The sequence below is a fragment of the Grammomys surdaster genome, unplaced genomic scaffold (assembly GCF_004785775.1).
Source record: "Grammomys surdaster isolate TR1022 unplaced genomic scaffold, NIH_TR_1.0 133, whole genome shotgun sequence".
NCBI lineage: Eukaryota > Metazoa > Chordata > Mammalia > Rodentia > Muridae > Grammomys > Grammomys surdaster.
The window spans coordinates 1,783,004-1,801,214 of NW_021604591.1; the positions used below are offsets into that span (position 1 = coordinate 1,783,004).

The following is an 18,211-nucleotide window of genomic DNA, read 5'->3' on the forward strand; positions in this document are numbered from 1 at the left end:
GAAACATTAGAAAAAAGTACAAATTCTCTCAAAGTTGCATTTCTCTTGACCACACTAATAAATGTAAGATCCGGAGGATGGGAAGGAGTGTTGTGTAAGGCTGTCTTCTGGTCAGGACAGGGCCACGAAACTGAACTCACTGAAGCTACAGTAACTCATCCACACATGGTCAAGCCAATTGTGTGGGGCAGCATTCCCATAGGCAGCATTAACTGCATTGTAGGTTCTGAACAGAAAAAGAGCAGAGGATGTGTGAAAGGTTGAGGGGGATGAGTTGGGGATGCCTGGGGGACAATGAGGTAGCTGGGAGTGCATGTGGTCAAGATACACTGTTTATATGTGTGTCATGTTTTCAAAGAATAAACAAATGCTAGTCTATTTAAAAAAGCCAGTGCAGAAGCACACACTTATCAGCCCACTACTTGGGAGGTAGAAGCAGGGAGTGCACTATGAATTTGATGCCAGCCTGGGCTATAGAATGAGTTCCTATCTAAAAATATTATAAAGTATCATTTGTCTATATACCTATGAATGTACCTATCACCCACTTATTTATTTACTTAAACCAGGCTGGCTTCTGACTTCATATGTAGTAGAGGCTGACTTTGAACTCATAATCCTCCTCCTCGACCTCCTGAATCCTGAGATTAAGGCAAGTGGTAGCAACCCCCAGTGTGGTGATTTGGATGAGAATAGCCTGCATAGGCTTATATATTTGAAGGCTTAGTCATCAGGGAGTGGCACTGGGAGTGGCCTTTGAAGTTTGAAAAATCCCATTCTAAACCCAGAGTCTTTCTCCCTGCTGCCTGCACATCAGGATGTAGAACTCTCAGCTACTTCTCCAGCAACAAGTCTGCCTTCAGGCCGCCACGCTTCCCACCACACTAGTGGACTAAACCTCTGAAACCGTACGCAAGCCCCGATTAAATGATTTCTTTTTGTAAGAGCTGTTGTGATTATGGCATCTCCACAGCAGTAGACTAAGAACATTGACTAAGGCACCCAGTTTATTTATGTTTTGTAGCGATAAGAACTGAATCCAGGTGTTTATGCATGCTAGGTAGGTGAGCACTCTACCAATGTAGGTACTCTCTAGCCCTATCTTTATTTTAAAAATTTAAAACTAATTCCTTTTTTTTTTCTTCTCTTTTGCAGTGCCGGAAATGGAACTCAGGGCCTCTTGCATGCTAGATAGTGCCCCATCACTGAGATACATCCTCTTAAAAATTAATTTGTTTAAGTTGGGTGTAGTAGTAGACACTCTTAATCCCAGGACTCTGGAGGCAAAGGCAGGTGAATCTTGGTGAATTCAAGGCCAGCCTGGTCTACATAGGGAGTTCTGTGACATTGAGAGCTACATAGTGAAACTATGTCTCAAAAAAGCTGTGTTGGTGATGAAGTTAGGCTTTAGGCGTGCACTGCCTGACCTACGCTTTGTAAACACTTATCTCACTAAGCCACACTCTCAATTCTGAAGAAAGTGAAGCATAGTCGAAAGGTCCCATATCTGCATCTTCTGCTATAGGCATCTGCTCCCTGCTACTGTTGAAAATGTCTCACAGGGACTCTGACCCTCTGTCCAGTGCTTTTTTATTAGCTTCATGTGTATCTGCAATTCTTTCTGTTTAGAAGGTATTAATTTGTACAAAGTATGTACCTGTATGTCTCTGTTTATGAGATATGATAACCTTATACTCCATATGCATATAAGTAAGGGTGACCTTAAATTCCAAGTTAAAAAAAATTAAATCTTATCTATCCATCTATCTATCCATCCATCCATCATCTTTCCATTTATTATTTACATGTAGGGTCTCACTGGCCTATAACTCCATAAGTAGTGGAGGATGACCCTGAGGTCTTCCTGCCTCTACCTTTATCTAAGTGGCTATCCAGTGTTCAGGCCTAAATGCAACATCCATGTCAATCCTCACCATCCCAAGGCTCAGGGAACACAATGGAAGAAAGGGTGGAAGGAAGTTAAGAGCCAGAGGATTGTCAGGACTGCTGTGAAATGCCACTGTCTTACATTGTACTGATGAACTCGCTGAAGGTAGCCCATCCTGATCTTTCTGTGTTAGTTGCTTGGAGTCACACACCCCTGTTAATAAGATGTTGAGCCTCTGACCTCTTGGCTCCAACAAACAAACAAACAAACAAACAAACAAACATAAAAACAGACAAAACAAACAAACAAAAACACTCAAACACAACCTCTTGAGCTAGTAGAGGTGGTTTTACCACTACCATACACATCTGACTTCCAGACCAGTTTGCTTTCTGCAGGAAAAGCAAGTAATGTGCTAAAATCCTCCTCCCCTTCCCCCGAAAGGGGCCCTGTGTCATGCATATCAAAAGATCTTTAGGCTCCAAGTTCTCCTTAATCTCAGCATGTGAGACTTTCTACCAATGAGTAATGGGGTAGGCTGAGGACAGGCAGGGAGTGTGGTGTGGAATCTGACAGGTTTAGCAACTTGGTTTTTTTCCTGCAAACCAGAACTTGGAACACTTTTGCCTCACTGCTGTCTGTTCACTGTTAAAATATATTTCTAGTTAGTAACTACCATGTTCTGAAGGAAGCCAAGTATGCCCAAGAAAAGTGAAGTTGCTTTACTCTTGCCCTAGACTGTATCTTTCCTTTCCTCCTGACCAGTACTTCTGTTCACACTTTTTGGGACTTTTACTTTTCTGGAGCTGTTTTGCAGCTATAATATTTTGTGTATATGTAATCACATATGTGAATTTTATTTGCTCTTTTGCAACAGGCTCTCATATAGTACAGGCTACCTCTAACCTGCTCCTACCTCCCAAGAACTGGGATTAGAGGCTTGTGCTATCATGCCCAGCTGCACATGAATATTTATTCTTAAAAAAAGGAGGTGGGGTGGAAAAATGGCTTAGCAGTTAAGAACACTTGCTGTTCTTGCAGAGGATGTGGGTTTGGTTCCCAGCACCCACATGGCAACTCAAAACCATCTTTAATTCCAGTTTCAGGGAATCCAGTGGTTTCAGGGAATCCAGTGCTTTCTTCTGACCTCCAAGGATACTGGGCATATCCATGGTACAGGGATGTGATGATTTGTATATGCTCGGCCCAGGGAGTGGTACTATTTGGAGGTGTGGCCTTGTTGGAGTAGTGTGTTGCTGTGGGTGTGTGCCTTTAATACCCTTGTGCTAGCTGCCTGGAAGTCAATCTTCACTAACAGTCTTCGGATGAAGATACAGAACACCCAACTCTGCCTGCACCACGCCTGCCTAGATGCTGCCATGCTCCCACCTTGATGATAATGGACTGAACCTCTGAACCTGTAAGCCCCAATTAAATGTTGTCCTTAATAAGACTTGCCTTGGTCATGGTGTCTGTCCACAGCAGTAAAACCCTAACTAAGACAATGGACATGCATTCTAGATAAATGTTTACACACATAAAATAAATCTAAAGAAAAAAATGAGTAGGATAGAGTTCAACAGATCTCTGTGAGTTTGAGGTCAGCCTGGTCTACCTAGTGTAAAACACAAAATGAAAAGTCCAAGGGAGTGGGGATATGGTCCATTGTTTTGTGCCTTCCTTTTTCCACTTAAGCTATGATTTGGAGATAAATTTGGTAAGTATCTTTTCCCTTTTATATAAAGATTTATTCTTAATTTTTTTGAATATGAGTGTTTTGCCTGCATCTATGTGCATATACCTCTTGTGTGCTTGGTGCCTACAGAGGCCAGAGGAAGACACTGGATTCCTTGGAACTGGAGTTACAGATGGTTGTGAGTCACTATGTGAGTGCCAGGTCCTCTGCAAAAGCAGCAAGTGCTCTTAACTGCTGAGCATTTCTTCAGCTTTAAGAGTCTTTCTTTTATAATGAACAGTTAATACAGTCCTATATCTGTGGCCCAAATCATTCACTCTCAGCTTTCCCTTTACCTCTTCTCACAGAGCCTTCTTTGATTGATAGTAATCCTGTTCTATGTTGATGTAACCCGTTACTAGATATGAGAAACCACTTTTTGAATTGTTGGTCAGGGTAGCCCAAGAGAATCCTGAAACAATACAAGCTATTGCCATTGCCCTTGGTTGCCAGAGGTTGAGGCTAAATATCTATTGCTGAAGACACCATGCAGTTTAAACAGTGGATCCAGAGCTGGATCTGCCCTGAAAACCTCCTCCCTGAGGACTAACTGTCATAGAACCAAAAGGTGCTATGCAGAGTACCAATAGAAGGAAACAACCAACAGTCCTAAGAACTACAGCAACCACCGGCATAGTCGGAGATCCCCAAAGGCACAATAGTGGCACTTATACTTTGGTTGTAACCAGAAGATGTCTAATTGGATTTAAAGCTCACTTAGCAGGGGGAAAAATCATGCCTGGTATTGGAAGCCTAGTCGACTAGCTAGGGCTAGTGAGGTTATGGATCTTAGAGAAGAACCTACCACTGTTACTCTATTAAACCAGCATAACTGCTAGTTGCATTATAAATAACTGTATAACCACAGCTTACCAAACCTCACCAAAGAAGCTTCTCTTTGCAACAGACAGTGACCATTCCAGAAAACTGCGAGTGGTCAGGATACAGAGAAGACCGTGGGCGCATAGCCCCAGTGGATACATCTACAACACAACTACTCCCCCAAAGCTCAGGGAACATTTCTGAAGGAGAGGGTCAAAAAGATTTCAAAAGACCGGGTGGTGGTGGCACACGCCTTTAATCCCAGCACTTGGGAGGCAGAGGCAGGCGGATTTCTGAGTGCGAGGCCAGCCTGGTCTACAGAGTGAGTTCCAGGACAGCCTGGGCTATACAGAGAAACCCTGTCTCGGAAAAAAAAAGATTTTGAAAGCCAGAGAAGCAGGAAATGTGCTATGAGATTGGGTCTCCTAGAAACTAGAGGGAAGATTCACCTATGATAACGTAACTGTATGGCTGCCTAAACAAAAGCTGAACAAGGGGAACACCAATAGACGAGCTAATGTGGAAAAGGGAAAACTCATGGTGCCCCACCCCTAGAAAAAGAACTACAGGCAACTAAAGGATTCTGAGATAGAGACGTGTGTGTGTGTGTATGTGAGAGAGAGACTTTCTCTGTGGGAGCCCCCTAAGTTAGTTATCCAATGCCAAGTGGCCAGCCTTGAAATCACATACATACAACACTAAACAACTCAGCATGTTGTATCTGTATATTTATGTGTGTACACCCCCACATACACCCTCACACACAGGATTTTTGGAGAGAGTGTTGTGGGGGTGGGAGGTGAGGGGTGCATAGGCAGACTGGAAGGAAGAAAAAGGAATGGGGAAAAAGGATGTAATTTCATTTTAATAATAAAAGGCCAGATGTGGTGGTAGATGTCTTTAAATACAGAACTATGGAGGGCAGAAGCAGGTAGGTCTCTGTGAGTTCAGGGCCAACCTGATCTACATAGTGAGTTTCAGTTCTATCTAGGACTACATAATGAGACACTGTCTCAAGAAAAAAAAAGAAAAAGCTGGTTATGGTGGGTCTTGCTCATAGGAAATGTTTAAGAGGTGGAGGAGTCTCAGTACTGAAAACATACATACAAGTTACATTATACAAACTGAATATATTTAAAAATTTATATCTTTATATGTATAAATATATGCATGCAATAGCAGTGGATAGAGAGGCCATGAATTTGAAGAGGAGTTGGGGAGGGGTATATAGAAGGCTTTGAAGAAAGGAAAGGGAAGGGAGAAATCTTGTAATTATATTATAATCTCAAAAAAAAAAAAAGCGGAGGCAGGATGATCACGAGTTCAAAGACAGCCTAGGCTTTATATTTGGGGCTGGAGAGAAGACTCAGTCGATAAGAACACTTGTGGTTCTTCCTTGCACCTACAAGTGACCTTACAACCATCTGTAACTCCAGTCCCAGGTGATCTGACACTCTCTTCTGATTTTCTTGGACACCATGCATGCGTGCAGTGCACAGACATACATACAAGCAAAATACATTTAAAAAAAATGTGCGAAGTTAGTACCACTGCCTGATTTGGTGTCACTATTTACACGTGTCGTAAAGTGCTCTGGATCTATACCAAGGTAGCGGCAATTTACACAGATTCAATGTGTGAGAATGGACAGAACCCAGCTCAGCCTGACACAGAGAACTACGAATCCCAGTGGGCTGTGCGCGACGCCCGCGGTCGGGCTGACGCACGGGGGCGTGGCGACCGAGGGCGGGGTCGCGCTGCGGGGTGCTGGCCCAGCGGCCACAGAGTCTGGACTGAGGGATCGTGGGGTACTCGCTGAGAGAGGGCCGCGCGACAGCGCCCTGCGATGGAGCGGGCGAAGATGGCGGAGGAGAGCCTGGAGACTGCGGCGGAGCACGAGCGGATCCTGAGGGAGATCGAGAGCACAGACACGGCCTGCATCGGGCCCACGCTCAGGTACTGGGGCGGGGCGGGGTCGCCTGGAGCAGGCGGAGCGCGGCTGCTAGCTGTGGGGAGAGTCGCGAGTGTCCCGCGTCCTGGGCGAGGCCCTGCTGGGGAGCTTCTCTGAGGAGAGAGGGTGAGGCGCGGCTCTACTGGGCCGCCGCTCCCTTTGGTTAGCAGCTCAGTCAGGAGCAAGCGCCCGCTCTGCGCGCGGTGGAACTGCCCATCACAGGTCCTCTGAGAGCGTCCCGGTTTTCTCGGTCCTGGAGGAAGTGTCCTCCCACCTTCCCTTGCCTGAGAGCCCAGTTCGTGAGGAAGACCCAGTCCAGGTGTAGCCTCGGGACCTTGCCACCGCCTGGACATGCTCTTTGCTGCGTCCCCTGACACCTTCTCCGAGAGCTTCTACCTGCATTGCCTGTGGAGATGTCACAACATACCCGGCTCTTCTCGGCTTAATTACCTTGCACTTGTTACACAGAGCGCGAGGCATTGTGTGAATTAAAGTGCAAATATATCTATAGAAGCCGCTGAGCAATCCTACCGCTGGGGTACAGTTACTGTTCCCCTGTATCAGATGAGGCACCGGGAAGAGGAGTGACTTGTCCAAGGTCGCAGAGGAAGGGAAATGGGTTTCTAGTTCCCAGCTCAGGCACTCTGCACTGGACACCCTGCCTTTCCGTCTTTTTACATTTTTTTGTGGTGGTGTGGATGGAACACAGTGTCTTGCGGTGTGCCAGGCAAGCCCTCTTCAGCTGAACTGTGCACAGCCCACAGATTCTTCGCTACTTTTGTTCTGCTTTAGTTGGGGATTACCATCTGCTGTACTTCCTGTTGAAAATTATTCACCAAGCCCAATTTTGAACCCCCCCCCTCCAGTTTCCTGGTGTCCTAGAACTAGTTCCTCCGGTCCTTTCCTGTGCTACTTTCTGGTCTCTGTTGAGTACATGAGTTGAAAATCATCTTTACCCCTCCTTGTACAATATTGGATCAGTGCGCCTCCCAACATAGCGCATCACTAATCAGTTTTTTGTGGGGTGAGTTGTCCCAGTCAAGAGTGACTGAAGGCTGGGAACTTTCACTTTTAGCTTCACTTGCACAGTTTTCTTCTCTAGGCTCCATTATTTGTGCCAAGCAAGTTTTCTCAGTAGTTTGTCTACCTCCTCACCCCCCCCCCCCCCCGTTCTGTTAAGGATTGAACCCAGGGCCTTGGAATGCCACACAATGCTTTACCACTGAGTTGGACCCCATTCCCTAACCCCCCTCAAGGTGATTTTTAGCTCCTTTTTTTTTGGTTTTTCGAGACAGGGTTTCTCTGTATAGCCCGGGCTGTCCTGGAACTCACTCTGTAGACCAGGCTGGCCTCGAACTCAGAAATCTGCTTGCCTCTGCCTCCCAAGTGCTGGGATTAAAGGCGTGCGCCACCACCGCCCGGCCTAGCTGCCATTTTTTTTATCGTGCCAGTTCTTTCACAGAATTGCTTCCTTCTCTGTATCACTATCAGGCCCGTGATCTTGGTCATGTTCCTCTCATTTACGATTTTCTTGTGTGAAGGCTAGTGATTTACATTTCATAGTCCTTTATAAGAGCCCAGTGTCACTCACTAATAGTCTCCTAAATAAATATTCTCCTAAATATGTTATTAGTGGCTATTACTATTTGGCTTTCAGTAACTAAAGTGGTATTAGGGTGACTGAAAATGTTATGTTAAGAAATTTGTCTGCTGAATTGAGGGTTTGGAATCACCAGAGTTTTAGGAAGGATTCTTAATCAGGACGCCATCCATGTTGTCTTGAGTTACTTGTGGTTTTTGGTTGCTGTTAATTTATGTAACAAATAACTTTAATTTAGTATCATAAATTTAGGTCACTGTGATTCAGTATGTTGACTCTCGGTGAAATAGTAGTACATTTTATCTTCTATATCTAGCATGGGAGATGTAGTTCCCAGGCTGTCTTCATACTTGCTGTCTGCCTGAGAATACCCTTGAACTTCTGATCTTCATCATACCCACACTTCCTAAGAGCTGGAATTATAGTTTAGCATCATTGAGCTGAGTTTTATCACAATCCTGCTAGTGCTTGAACAGGCTCTCTGCTGCCTGTTAGGTAAGCATTCAGCCAACTGAGCTTTATGTCCAGCACTAGTAATATGTATGTATTTGTATAAACTGAATTTTGCTTTTAATTTTCTTGGCTTTAGTAATACTTTATAGTTGAATCATGTTGGTATCTTGGCTTTAGTAATGTATACATTATAATTTAAACATACTACCCATTTTCCCCAAATTTTTTCTTTATTATAACTGAATTCTTTTTCTTCTGGTTCTATGAGGGTGTGTGAATTAAGAAGTCTTTTACTTTATGGGGACATTGTTAGTAACAATAAAAAAAAGGTTCAGGAACTATCACATGACCCTATTAGTTTTGGTTGCTTTTGCTGGCTATATTATTAGAAAATTTGGATTAAAAGTTTTTAACATTCATGTATGTATGTATGTATGTATGTATGTATGTATGTACGTATGTATCTGTTTGTGTACACACACATGCTGATGCCATAGCACACTCTGGAGGTCAGAGAAAACTTTCAGAGTATGCTCTTTTCTTTTACCATGTGAGTTCAGAGGATTGATCTCAGGTTGCTAGGCTCTGCAACAAGTGCCTTTATCTGCTGAGTCAGAGACCTGCTGTTTCTGGCCCAAGGATTTGGGTTATTTGTTTGTTTTTTTGAGACAGGGTTTCTCTATTATGTAGCTCTCTCTGTCCTAGAACTTTGCAGGTAGATCAGGCTGGCCTCAAACTTACAGAGGTCTGCCTGCCTTTACCTCTCCAGCTTCGATTAAAGGCATGCACCAACCATGCATGGCTGAGAACTTTTGAGGCTGTGGCATAGAGACACAACCACATTTAAACACTTGGCTAAAGAGAGTCTTCTGCTCATGGAGGTCATCCTCAGTGCAGCTTGGGAAGGTCACATGGTGAGCAGTGAAGAAGAAGGAAACACCTGCCTAGCTAGCCATATCAGCCCAGTCAACCGTGGTGATCAGTGGAGTTACAGATGTCACAAGCACGTTACCCTCACATCCTAAGTACTAACATTCTGATTCTAAATCAGTTATGAATAAGAACAATAGCTCACGTTTTCATTTTCCAAATCCCATGTCTGTATTTCTACTCTTTTAGAAATTACTTTATGTACATTAGTGTTTGCCTTCATGTATGTCTGTATGATGGTGGAAGATCCCCTGGAACAGGTGTTCCACACAGTTGTGATCTCCCGTGTGGCTACTGGGAATTGAACCTAGGTCCTCTGGATGAGTAGGTAGTGCTCTCAACCACTGAGTCATCTCTCCATCTCTTCTACATCACATTTAACTAATAGTAGTCATTTCCTTATTTTGATTGATGGATCAGAGCAATTAGCATTCACTCTAATTGTATTTAATTTTTTTGTTTAAATTAAAATGCTTTGTTTTTAAATTTTTAACTTGAAAAATGACATCCATTGCCATTTAAAAAGTAGTTTTCTAGCTGGGTGTGAAGGTTCATGCCTGTAATCCCAGCACTTGGATGGTAGAGGAAGGACGATAGAGAGCTCAGGGTCCTCCTTGCCTACACAGCAAGTTCAAGGCCAGCCCAGGGTATTTGAAATCTTGTCTTAAAAACGTAGCTTTGTTGAGATATGATTCATATAACATAATTTACATGTTGTTTAAAATGTGTAACTGAATGACTTGCAGTATATTCACAGAGTTGTGCAGTAGTCACCATAGTCTAATGTAGAACTGATTTATCTTTTCCCAAAGAAACGCTCATTCTGTTAAGAGTCACTTTTCATTCTGTTTCCATGCCATTCTTACTTTGTTTTCCTCTTACTTTTTGTTTTGTTGTTCAAGGGTGTCTTTGAATTTGTTATATGTAGCCTAGGATGACTTTGAATTCCATAATCTTTTGCCTCCATCTCCTAAATGCTGGGATTTCAGGTGTGCACCACCACACCCAGCTTCCTTCTTGCGTTTTTTTAGTGGGTTTGGCTACTTTAGATATCTGGACATTTTGTGTAAACAGAGTTATACAAGAATTATTATTATTTTTTTGTTACTATGGTAATGTTCTTAAGGTTCATCAGTATGGGTGTGTATCTGTACTTCATTTCTTTTTATTGCTGAATAATACTCCATTTTATGAATATACTTTTTAGTCCATTAAATTATATTTCATTAAATTGGTGCATATTTTGACCATTTCCATTTTGTAGTTGTTATGAATGATGTCCAATGTTTTGTTTTTGTGTGGACATGTTTTTATTTCTGGAGATCAGAGCAAGCAGTTGGGGTCATTGTGTAGCTTCCCCACTGCAGCTGTAGAGTGTTCCAAATGTCCAGTGGTGTAAGGGTGATTTGGCTGTCAGCTTGACTGATAGCCCTTTTGCTGAAGGCAACTAGAGCAAGGGAGGGTCTAGCAGATGCCAATTAGGAAATCAGATTGTCCCATTCTCCAAGATTTTCACTTATTTATACAAAAATAGATATCAGAAGGATGTTTCACTTTTATCTTGGAGACAAGGTCTTTGGTAGCCTAGGCTGACCTTAAAATTGCCATATAATTGAGGCTGCCTTTGAATTCCTGATATACTCCTGCCTCTAACTCCCTTGAGTAGGAACCAAAAGAATCTATCATTAATGAGTTTTAGCAGCTTGGTAGTGTTTAACAATTTGTATCACCTGGTCAGCCAAAGGAAGTCTTGTTGTCAATTTTAATATGAAAGAAATATATGAAAGCCTTTTAATAGGTTCCAATAAAGTCTGTCCTTGGTAGTCATTGAAGGAGAAGACATTACTCATTATAGATTACATATTTTTATAATAGTAACTTCTTTAATAATAACATCTTACATTTTAGTTATGATTGAAATTATTATTGTGTGTGTATGGTTTGTGTGGGGGTACTGCGTGCCATGGAGCCTTGTGGAATCAGGGTTTTTGTGTTCCTGTGATGTATATGGGTGTGCATTCACACACTATGGAGCTTGGGTGGAGGTCAGGGGCAGTTTTATGGAATTAGTTCTCCTTCCAATTCCAGGTTATCAGATTATCTCAGGTTATCAGGCATTCAGCAAGTGCTCTTACACCCTCAAAGCCATCTTGCCCATCTTCTTTAAAATGTATTTTAAAAATTACACTTTATCATTTATTTTGGGGGTGTGACACAGTGTATGTGGGCATATGAAGATCAGAGGACAACTTGTGTGAATCAGTTCTCTGTACCAAGGGGATCCCAAGGATTGAACTCTAGTGTGTAGGAAGTGAATGATCCATTGAGCCATCTCATCAGGCCAGAGTATTTTATCTTTTATTTAATTTTTTTATTTTATGTGTCTGTGTATGTCTATGTACTACATGTTTGTTCAGTGCCTGTGGAGGCCAGAAGAGGATGTGGATCCCCTGGAGCTGGAGTTACAGACTGTTGCTAGTGGCTTCTGGGAATTGAATACCATTTCTGTGGAAGAGAAGCCAGTGGTTTTAACCACTGTACCATCTTTCCAGCTCCTCTGATTTTTTTTTTTGACAGGTTTTATAGTTCAGGTTGGTTATATGAACTCAATGTGTAGCTCAGGATAACCTTGAACTGCTGGTCATTCTGTCTTCACTTCCTTAAAGGCTGGAATTAAAGCTGTGTATAACCTAACATGCTCTGAGTTTAAGACCAGAAAATTGTTTTTCCCACAAGTCCGTGAACAAGAAGGCTCTGTGTGATGTTACCATATTTCCATGTAGTAGATTAAGCAATGTGTTCTGAGTAAGTTTTTATGGTTAGCTTTGGTGAAAACATATAGTAGAATCAGCTCTCAGTTACTGTTCTGTTGTTGTGAAGAGACACCATGACCAAGGCAACTCTTATAAAAGAAAGCATTTAACTGGGGACTTGCCTACAGTGTAGAGGGTTAGTCCATTATCATCAGGCAGGAAGTGTGACAGTGTGCAAGTAGGCATGGTGCTGGAGAAGTAACTGAGAGCTTTACATCCTGCTCAGTAGGTAGCAGGGGGGTTGCAAGTGGAAGGGGAGGGAGAGAGACAGACAGAGACAGACAGACACTGGGTCTTTTTTGAAACCTCAAAGCTCACCCCCAGTGATTCACTCCTCCAACAAGGACACACCTTCTCCAACAAGGTCACACCTCTAATCCTTCTAAACACTTCATTATCTAGGGACTAAGCATGCAAATACATGAGCCTATGGTTGGGGAGCATTCTTATTCAAACCACCACAACCAGTGTGCAGTTTGTGGAAGTAATCTTTAGTGCAGCATGTGTCCAGTCTCCACGGTTTCTAGTCTGGATGAATGTATGCATGAACTCTGTGTGTGTGTATAAAAGTATATATATATGTGTGTGTGTGTGTGTGTGTGTATAAGTATGTATGTATGTATGTTAGTTTTAAATATATAGCCAAGCTTATTGCTAGGAAATGAATATCACTAAGTTTAGGTTATATATTTTTTCTGTCCCACCGCTACTGTACTGCCCAGGTAAAGTACAGGAATACCTGAGTGTGTACAACCACTGAGGGGCAGAGCCAGCTCTCCTACTTTTGGGGTTATCTGTCCCACCTACTCAGGCAAGGGGTGGGACCAATTCTTCTCAGTCCTTGGATGTCAACATGGCCCCAGGCAGCAGCCCATATCTGGGACATCCACATGTACTTTGATGATAACATGGCCCACGGACATTGACACAGACCCTGATACTGCAGGGCCATGGACCCAGACATAGCTCTTGGAGGTAGCATGGGTCTGACAGTCACTATGGCCTCAGGTGGCAGCAAAGGCTACTTACATCAGGCTGATCCTTACTACTCTCGTGTCTCCAGTTCTTCCTCTTCCTAGTGCACAAACCGTTCTGCTTTTCTTTCTCTCCCATTTCTCCATCACCTACTTGCTCATGGTAGTGGCACCTGTGCTTCTACCTGTTCGTCAGCAACAACATCTTTTGAAAGGTAGGATGGCTAAATGTTTGTACAACCCAAAGATTCTAAAGGAAATAGATCCCTGGCCAAAGTTAAATACAGCTTGGAAAAACTGTAATTTAACATAGAGTTGCCCAGTCTCATGGTCGAACAACCACAACAAACAACTAGAGAGAGTAGCAAATAGGCTAGTGATGAGAAGTAAACAGAGCAGGACATGTTGAGTCAGGTGTGGGTCTCCAACTCTGCAGGTACTGCTCAACTGCCTGGGCTAGGATGCAGCTCTGGGAGTCACAGCAACTCACAAAGTAGTCAGTTTTCTCAAAGGAACAAGGCATGGGCCCACTGGCACTTGTATTTATTATAGGCTCTATTGGTGGACAGCATAACTCACCATTTCCTAAGGAACAAGAATAGCAATGCCTCTTTTCACAGTGCTTGGCCTCTCTTCCTTTCCCATTGCTTTACCACCTGTTTACTTGCTTCTTTCTCTTCTATTGCTCCACCACTTACTTGTTTGCTTCCGTCCTCCTGGCCCAGCAAGGGTCAGGCTGCTCATTTGTTTTTATATGTAACTCAGGGTCTCTTGTATTAAGGTGCTCTACCACCACCCTCTCTACTATGCTTTTTTTTTTTTTAATAGTAGATGAATGGAATTGTTTTTTTCTGAAAGTTGGAGTTGATGGAGAAAAGGGTTTAATGTAAATAGTGTAAATAAGTGTATGTGTTAAGGAATGGGCAGTTGTACACTACTAAGGGTGGGTAAAGACTTCTCAAGACAATGGCTCAGGTCAGCTTTCCATTCAGAAAAGACCATTTTTATGCAGTGGGGAATTGCCAAGCGTTTCTTGGATTCTAGGGAACGAATATCCTTTTAAGTAAGGGTGTTATTTTGCTTGAAATTTTTAGTCAGTTTTAAAGTACAAGTGTAAATGTGTGACTAGTACTGAATTAGATAGCTTCTTTTCATTAGTTACATGAAAAAAATACTTGATATCAGTAATCATCAGGGAGATGAAAGAGAAACTGCAGTGAGATATCATATCATTACCTCATATGTGTTCAGATAGTCATTATGAGAAAAATAAAAGAAGCTCAGCTTAGTGATGCACACCTTAATCCCAGTATATGGGAGGTGGAAGCAGAAGAACCAGGAGTTCAAGAGCAGCCTTGGGTATGTAGCGAGCTCAAGATCAGCCTACACTACATAAGACCATGTCTTTAAAAGAAAAAAAAAGAAAGAAGGAAAGAAAGAAAGGAAGAAAGAAAAGAAGACAATATAAATGTGGTAAATTCTAATGAAAATCTCTATAGACTGCTGGTGGAATTGTGCCTTGGTCCAGCCATTATGGAAAACTGTGAAGAGTCCTCAAAAAGTTAAAAGTAGAACTAGTATGATTCAGCAATAGATGAAGACAACATGGTATTTACAAGCGTGCATGTATACACACCGTAGAAAGCCACTCATACTTAATGAAGAGAATCCTGTCATTTTTGACAACATTATTTAATCTGGAAGACATTTTATCAAATGAAATAAGCCTAGAACATAAGGACAAATACTGTATGTTCTAAGTCATAATACAGTATAAAAAAGTTGAACTCAGAGACAGGCTAGGAAGGTGATTGTCAGAGGCTGTGGTGGAGGGGAGAGGAGATGCTGGTTGCAGGGTACAAAGATTCAGTTAGGCTGCGTATGTTCTAGAGGTGTATTATGCAACATGATTACTATAAGCAATAATATAGCTCTTTAGAATGGTCCAGTGATTGATGTATTACCACAGGCTTTTCTACAAACTACCTCTAACAAAACTAGGCTATAATAGAATTGAATGGAAAACCCCTTGCAATAGAATTGTTTACTTTCATACCAAGAAGGTTGAGATAACACCAAGATCTGCATGTAATGTGCATCCATTCTGTCCTTGAGGCGTTTGCACTGTGAGACTTAGTGTTTATGAGAACATCTAAAATAAAAGAACAGATCAGCACATTCTGTGGTGAATCCACATGTGTTACATGCATTCACATGCATTCATGACAGGATTCAGCATGCTTTCTTTATTGATGATCAGAAATCACTGTGAAAACTAAGCCTTTAGTGTTTTACTAGATGTTGGCTGTCATTATCTGCATTATCAAAGTCATGCTTTGGACATTATGGCCTAGATCTGCTCTTGTTATAGGGTTATTAAAGTAAACCAGGGGCTTTTTTTTTTTTTTTTTTTTGGTTTCATAGCCCGGGCTGTCCTGGAACTCACTCTGTAGACCAGGCTGGCCTCGAATTCAGAAATCCACCTGCCTCTAACCAGGGGCTTATTATTAAAGTTAATTCTGAAAAAAAAATCTCACGGGTCATCTTTGTGTGTGTGTGTTTTAATGTTGTACCCTCACTATATAAGCTTGGTAAGGAATTTTATTTTTGTTACCCGACAGTAAACTGAGTCCTGGAAGCTCAGTTTCCCTGCTGCTCATATTATTTTTAGGTTATGAACATTTATTGATAAGAGGAGAGAAATTTGTCTGGATATTTTCTTGACTGTTTAAGGACAACCATGTGTGGAACTGGTGTCTGGCATAATAACTTTTACAAGTATCAGTGAAGAGCTGGCTGAAGGTGTAGCTCACTTGATAAGAGTTTTTGCCTAACATGCATAATGCCTGGATTTCAATTTCCAGTATAACAAACCATGTGTGGCAATGTATTTCTGGGAGTCCAGCACTCTGGAGATGGAAGTAGGAGGATCAGAACTTTAAGATCATCCTTCGCTACTTTTGAGACCCTGTCTCAAAATAAACAAGTAAAAGGTATCAGTAAAAGTCGGGGGGTGAGGGGCTGTAAAATTACTATTGTTGGATACCTGAGTAGATTAGATTCTGTGCCTCAAAGAAGCATACCACCTCTTTGTGGCTCTGGGAAGAGCTGTGTTAGACTTTGTCTCTTGTAGTGTTCTTGTTCTGAGTGACATAAAGATAGCCAGATCTATTAAATGAAAAATTAAAAGTCCCTCAGAAACATTGAAGAGAATCTATAGGAAATTCTCATACTATTTTGATTTTCTTATATACTAAAATCAGTCATCAAAACAATAGCATTTATTTGATGTACAGCCAGAGGGACTTAACCCAGGCCCTCTAGCATCCCAGACAAGTGCTCATTTGATCACTGAGTTACAGCCTCAGGTTCAATTTTAAGTTTAGCAGCTTTGAACAGTTGTACAGATTGTATAGTGCACAGCTGTACCATCTCTAAGGTTATAGTTTATATTATATAGTGTTGATTTATATACCAACTAGCACAGTTATACAGTAAGCACAGTCAAGGATCTTCAAGAGGGTTAAGGGCAAGAGGGTAAGTGTAGACCATGTTTTTAGGTTCAAGTATTTAAATATCTTGTAAGCCAAGCATGACAGCAGACAGAGGTAGAGGCCATTCTGGGATGCATGAGATCTTGTTCAAAAAAGAAAAGTAAACAAATGGGCAGAAATAATAAAATAAAACCAAAACCAACCACAACATTTCTTTGACTGTAAAGGAGGGCTGAGGAAATATCTCAGTGGTCAATCACTTGCCTGGGACACAAGGTCACACTAAAATGCATGTTCATAGACTGCTCATTTTTTCCTTCACTTTTAGGGAAGAACCTCACCTTGTACATACTAGATACGGACTTAGCTTCAACCCCAGACCAGAGAACTTTGTTTTATAGATTGATATTATTTTTATCTAATGTATATGAGTGTTTTGCCTTCATATATGTTCTGAGTAAAGTGTCCAAAGGCCAGAAGAGGGCATTGAAACTCCTGGATCTGGAGTAATGGTTTTAGCCCCTATGTTGGTGCTGGGATCCAAACCAGGGTCTTCTTGAAGAGCACTGTGTACTCTTAGCCTCTGAGCCACCTCTCCAGCCTCCAAGAAAGAATTTTTTAATTGAGTTTTCTGTGTTTAGTGTGCTTAGTTTGTTCATAGGTTAGCAACTCCAAAGCCTTAGAAATAAGAAATGATGTACTTGCTATCTTGACCATGCTTGGATCCAGTTAATAGTATGTTGAATAATCCTCACTTTTTTTTGTCAGAGATTTGCATATTACTCTCTGATTTATCATTGTGCAGTCAGCTTGGATTTCAAGTTTGTTTGTTATTGTTCAGAGTTTTCTGCAAGTTGCCCTGAGTAGCACCTAGCTTTAGATAAATAACTTCTACTGTTTGGAGATGTTTCTATAACTGTGTTGAGAATTTTATTTGTTCTTTTTGAGTCACACTAAGGTGGGGCTGCTACTTTATTTATGATATTTTAAGTATTTATCTCTTAACTGTTATCAGCAAATAGGACAGTATCTAGACTTGGTTTTCATTTATTTTCCACTAACAATACCAAGAAGTGTTTAATGGGCCTTTTCCCCTCTATAATGCAGTGGCTCCAACTATGTGCTGATCTGGGCTCTTTTGTGCCAGTAGCCATTTTACCAGGGGAAGTCACCAGATTTTGAGTTTATCTTAAAGATTGTTTTTTAAAGCTCTGTCTGTCTGTCTGTCTGTCTGTCTATCTGCCTGCCTGCTTACCTACCTACCTACCTACCTACCTACCTCCCTCCCTACCTCTATCTGTCTATCTGTCTGTCTGTCTGTCTGTCTGTTGATTGGTTAGATAGCAGTTAAGGAAGACATCCCATGTTGACCTCTGATCTCTATGCACACCTACACACACACACACACACACACACACTGCTTTTCAAACAATATGAACTTTGGCTAAATGATTACAAGTAGGTATGCCTGGGAATAAATTTGTCATTGTTATTGACTAAAAATTAAATTGGGGAGGAAACAGCTTATTTGGCTTTTTCCATATTGCTGTT

At 41.8% G+C, this 18,211-nt stretch overlaps 1 protein-coding gene across 3 annotated transcripts in view; it reads left to right on the forward strand.

The window, feature by feature from the left end:
* Positions 1 to 6,194: 6,194 nt before the first annotated feature.
* Exoc6b (exocyst complex component 6B) overlaps positions 6,195 to 18,211 on the forward strand; it is a 456,985-nt gene continuing 444,968 nt past the window's right edge. For all 3 annotated transcript variants that reach the window (XM_028762430.1, XM_028762431.1, XM_028762432.1), the window contains exon 1: positions 6,195 to 6,401. In XM_028762430.1, the coding sequence (XP_028618263.1) occupies positions 6,292 to 6,401 (110 nt within the window). In that variant the 5' untranslated portion in view covers positions 6,195 to 6,291. The remainder of the gene's footprint in view (positions 6,402 to 18,211) is intronic.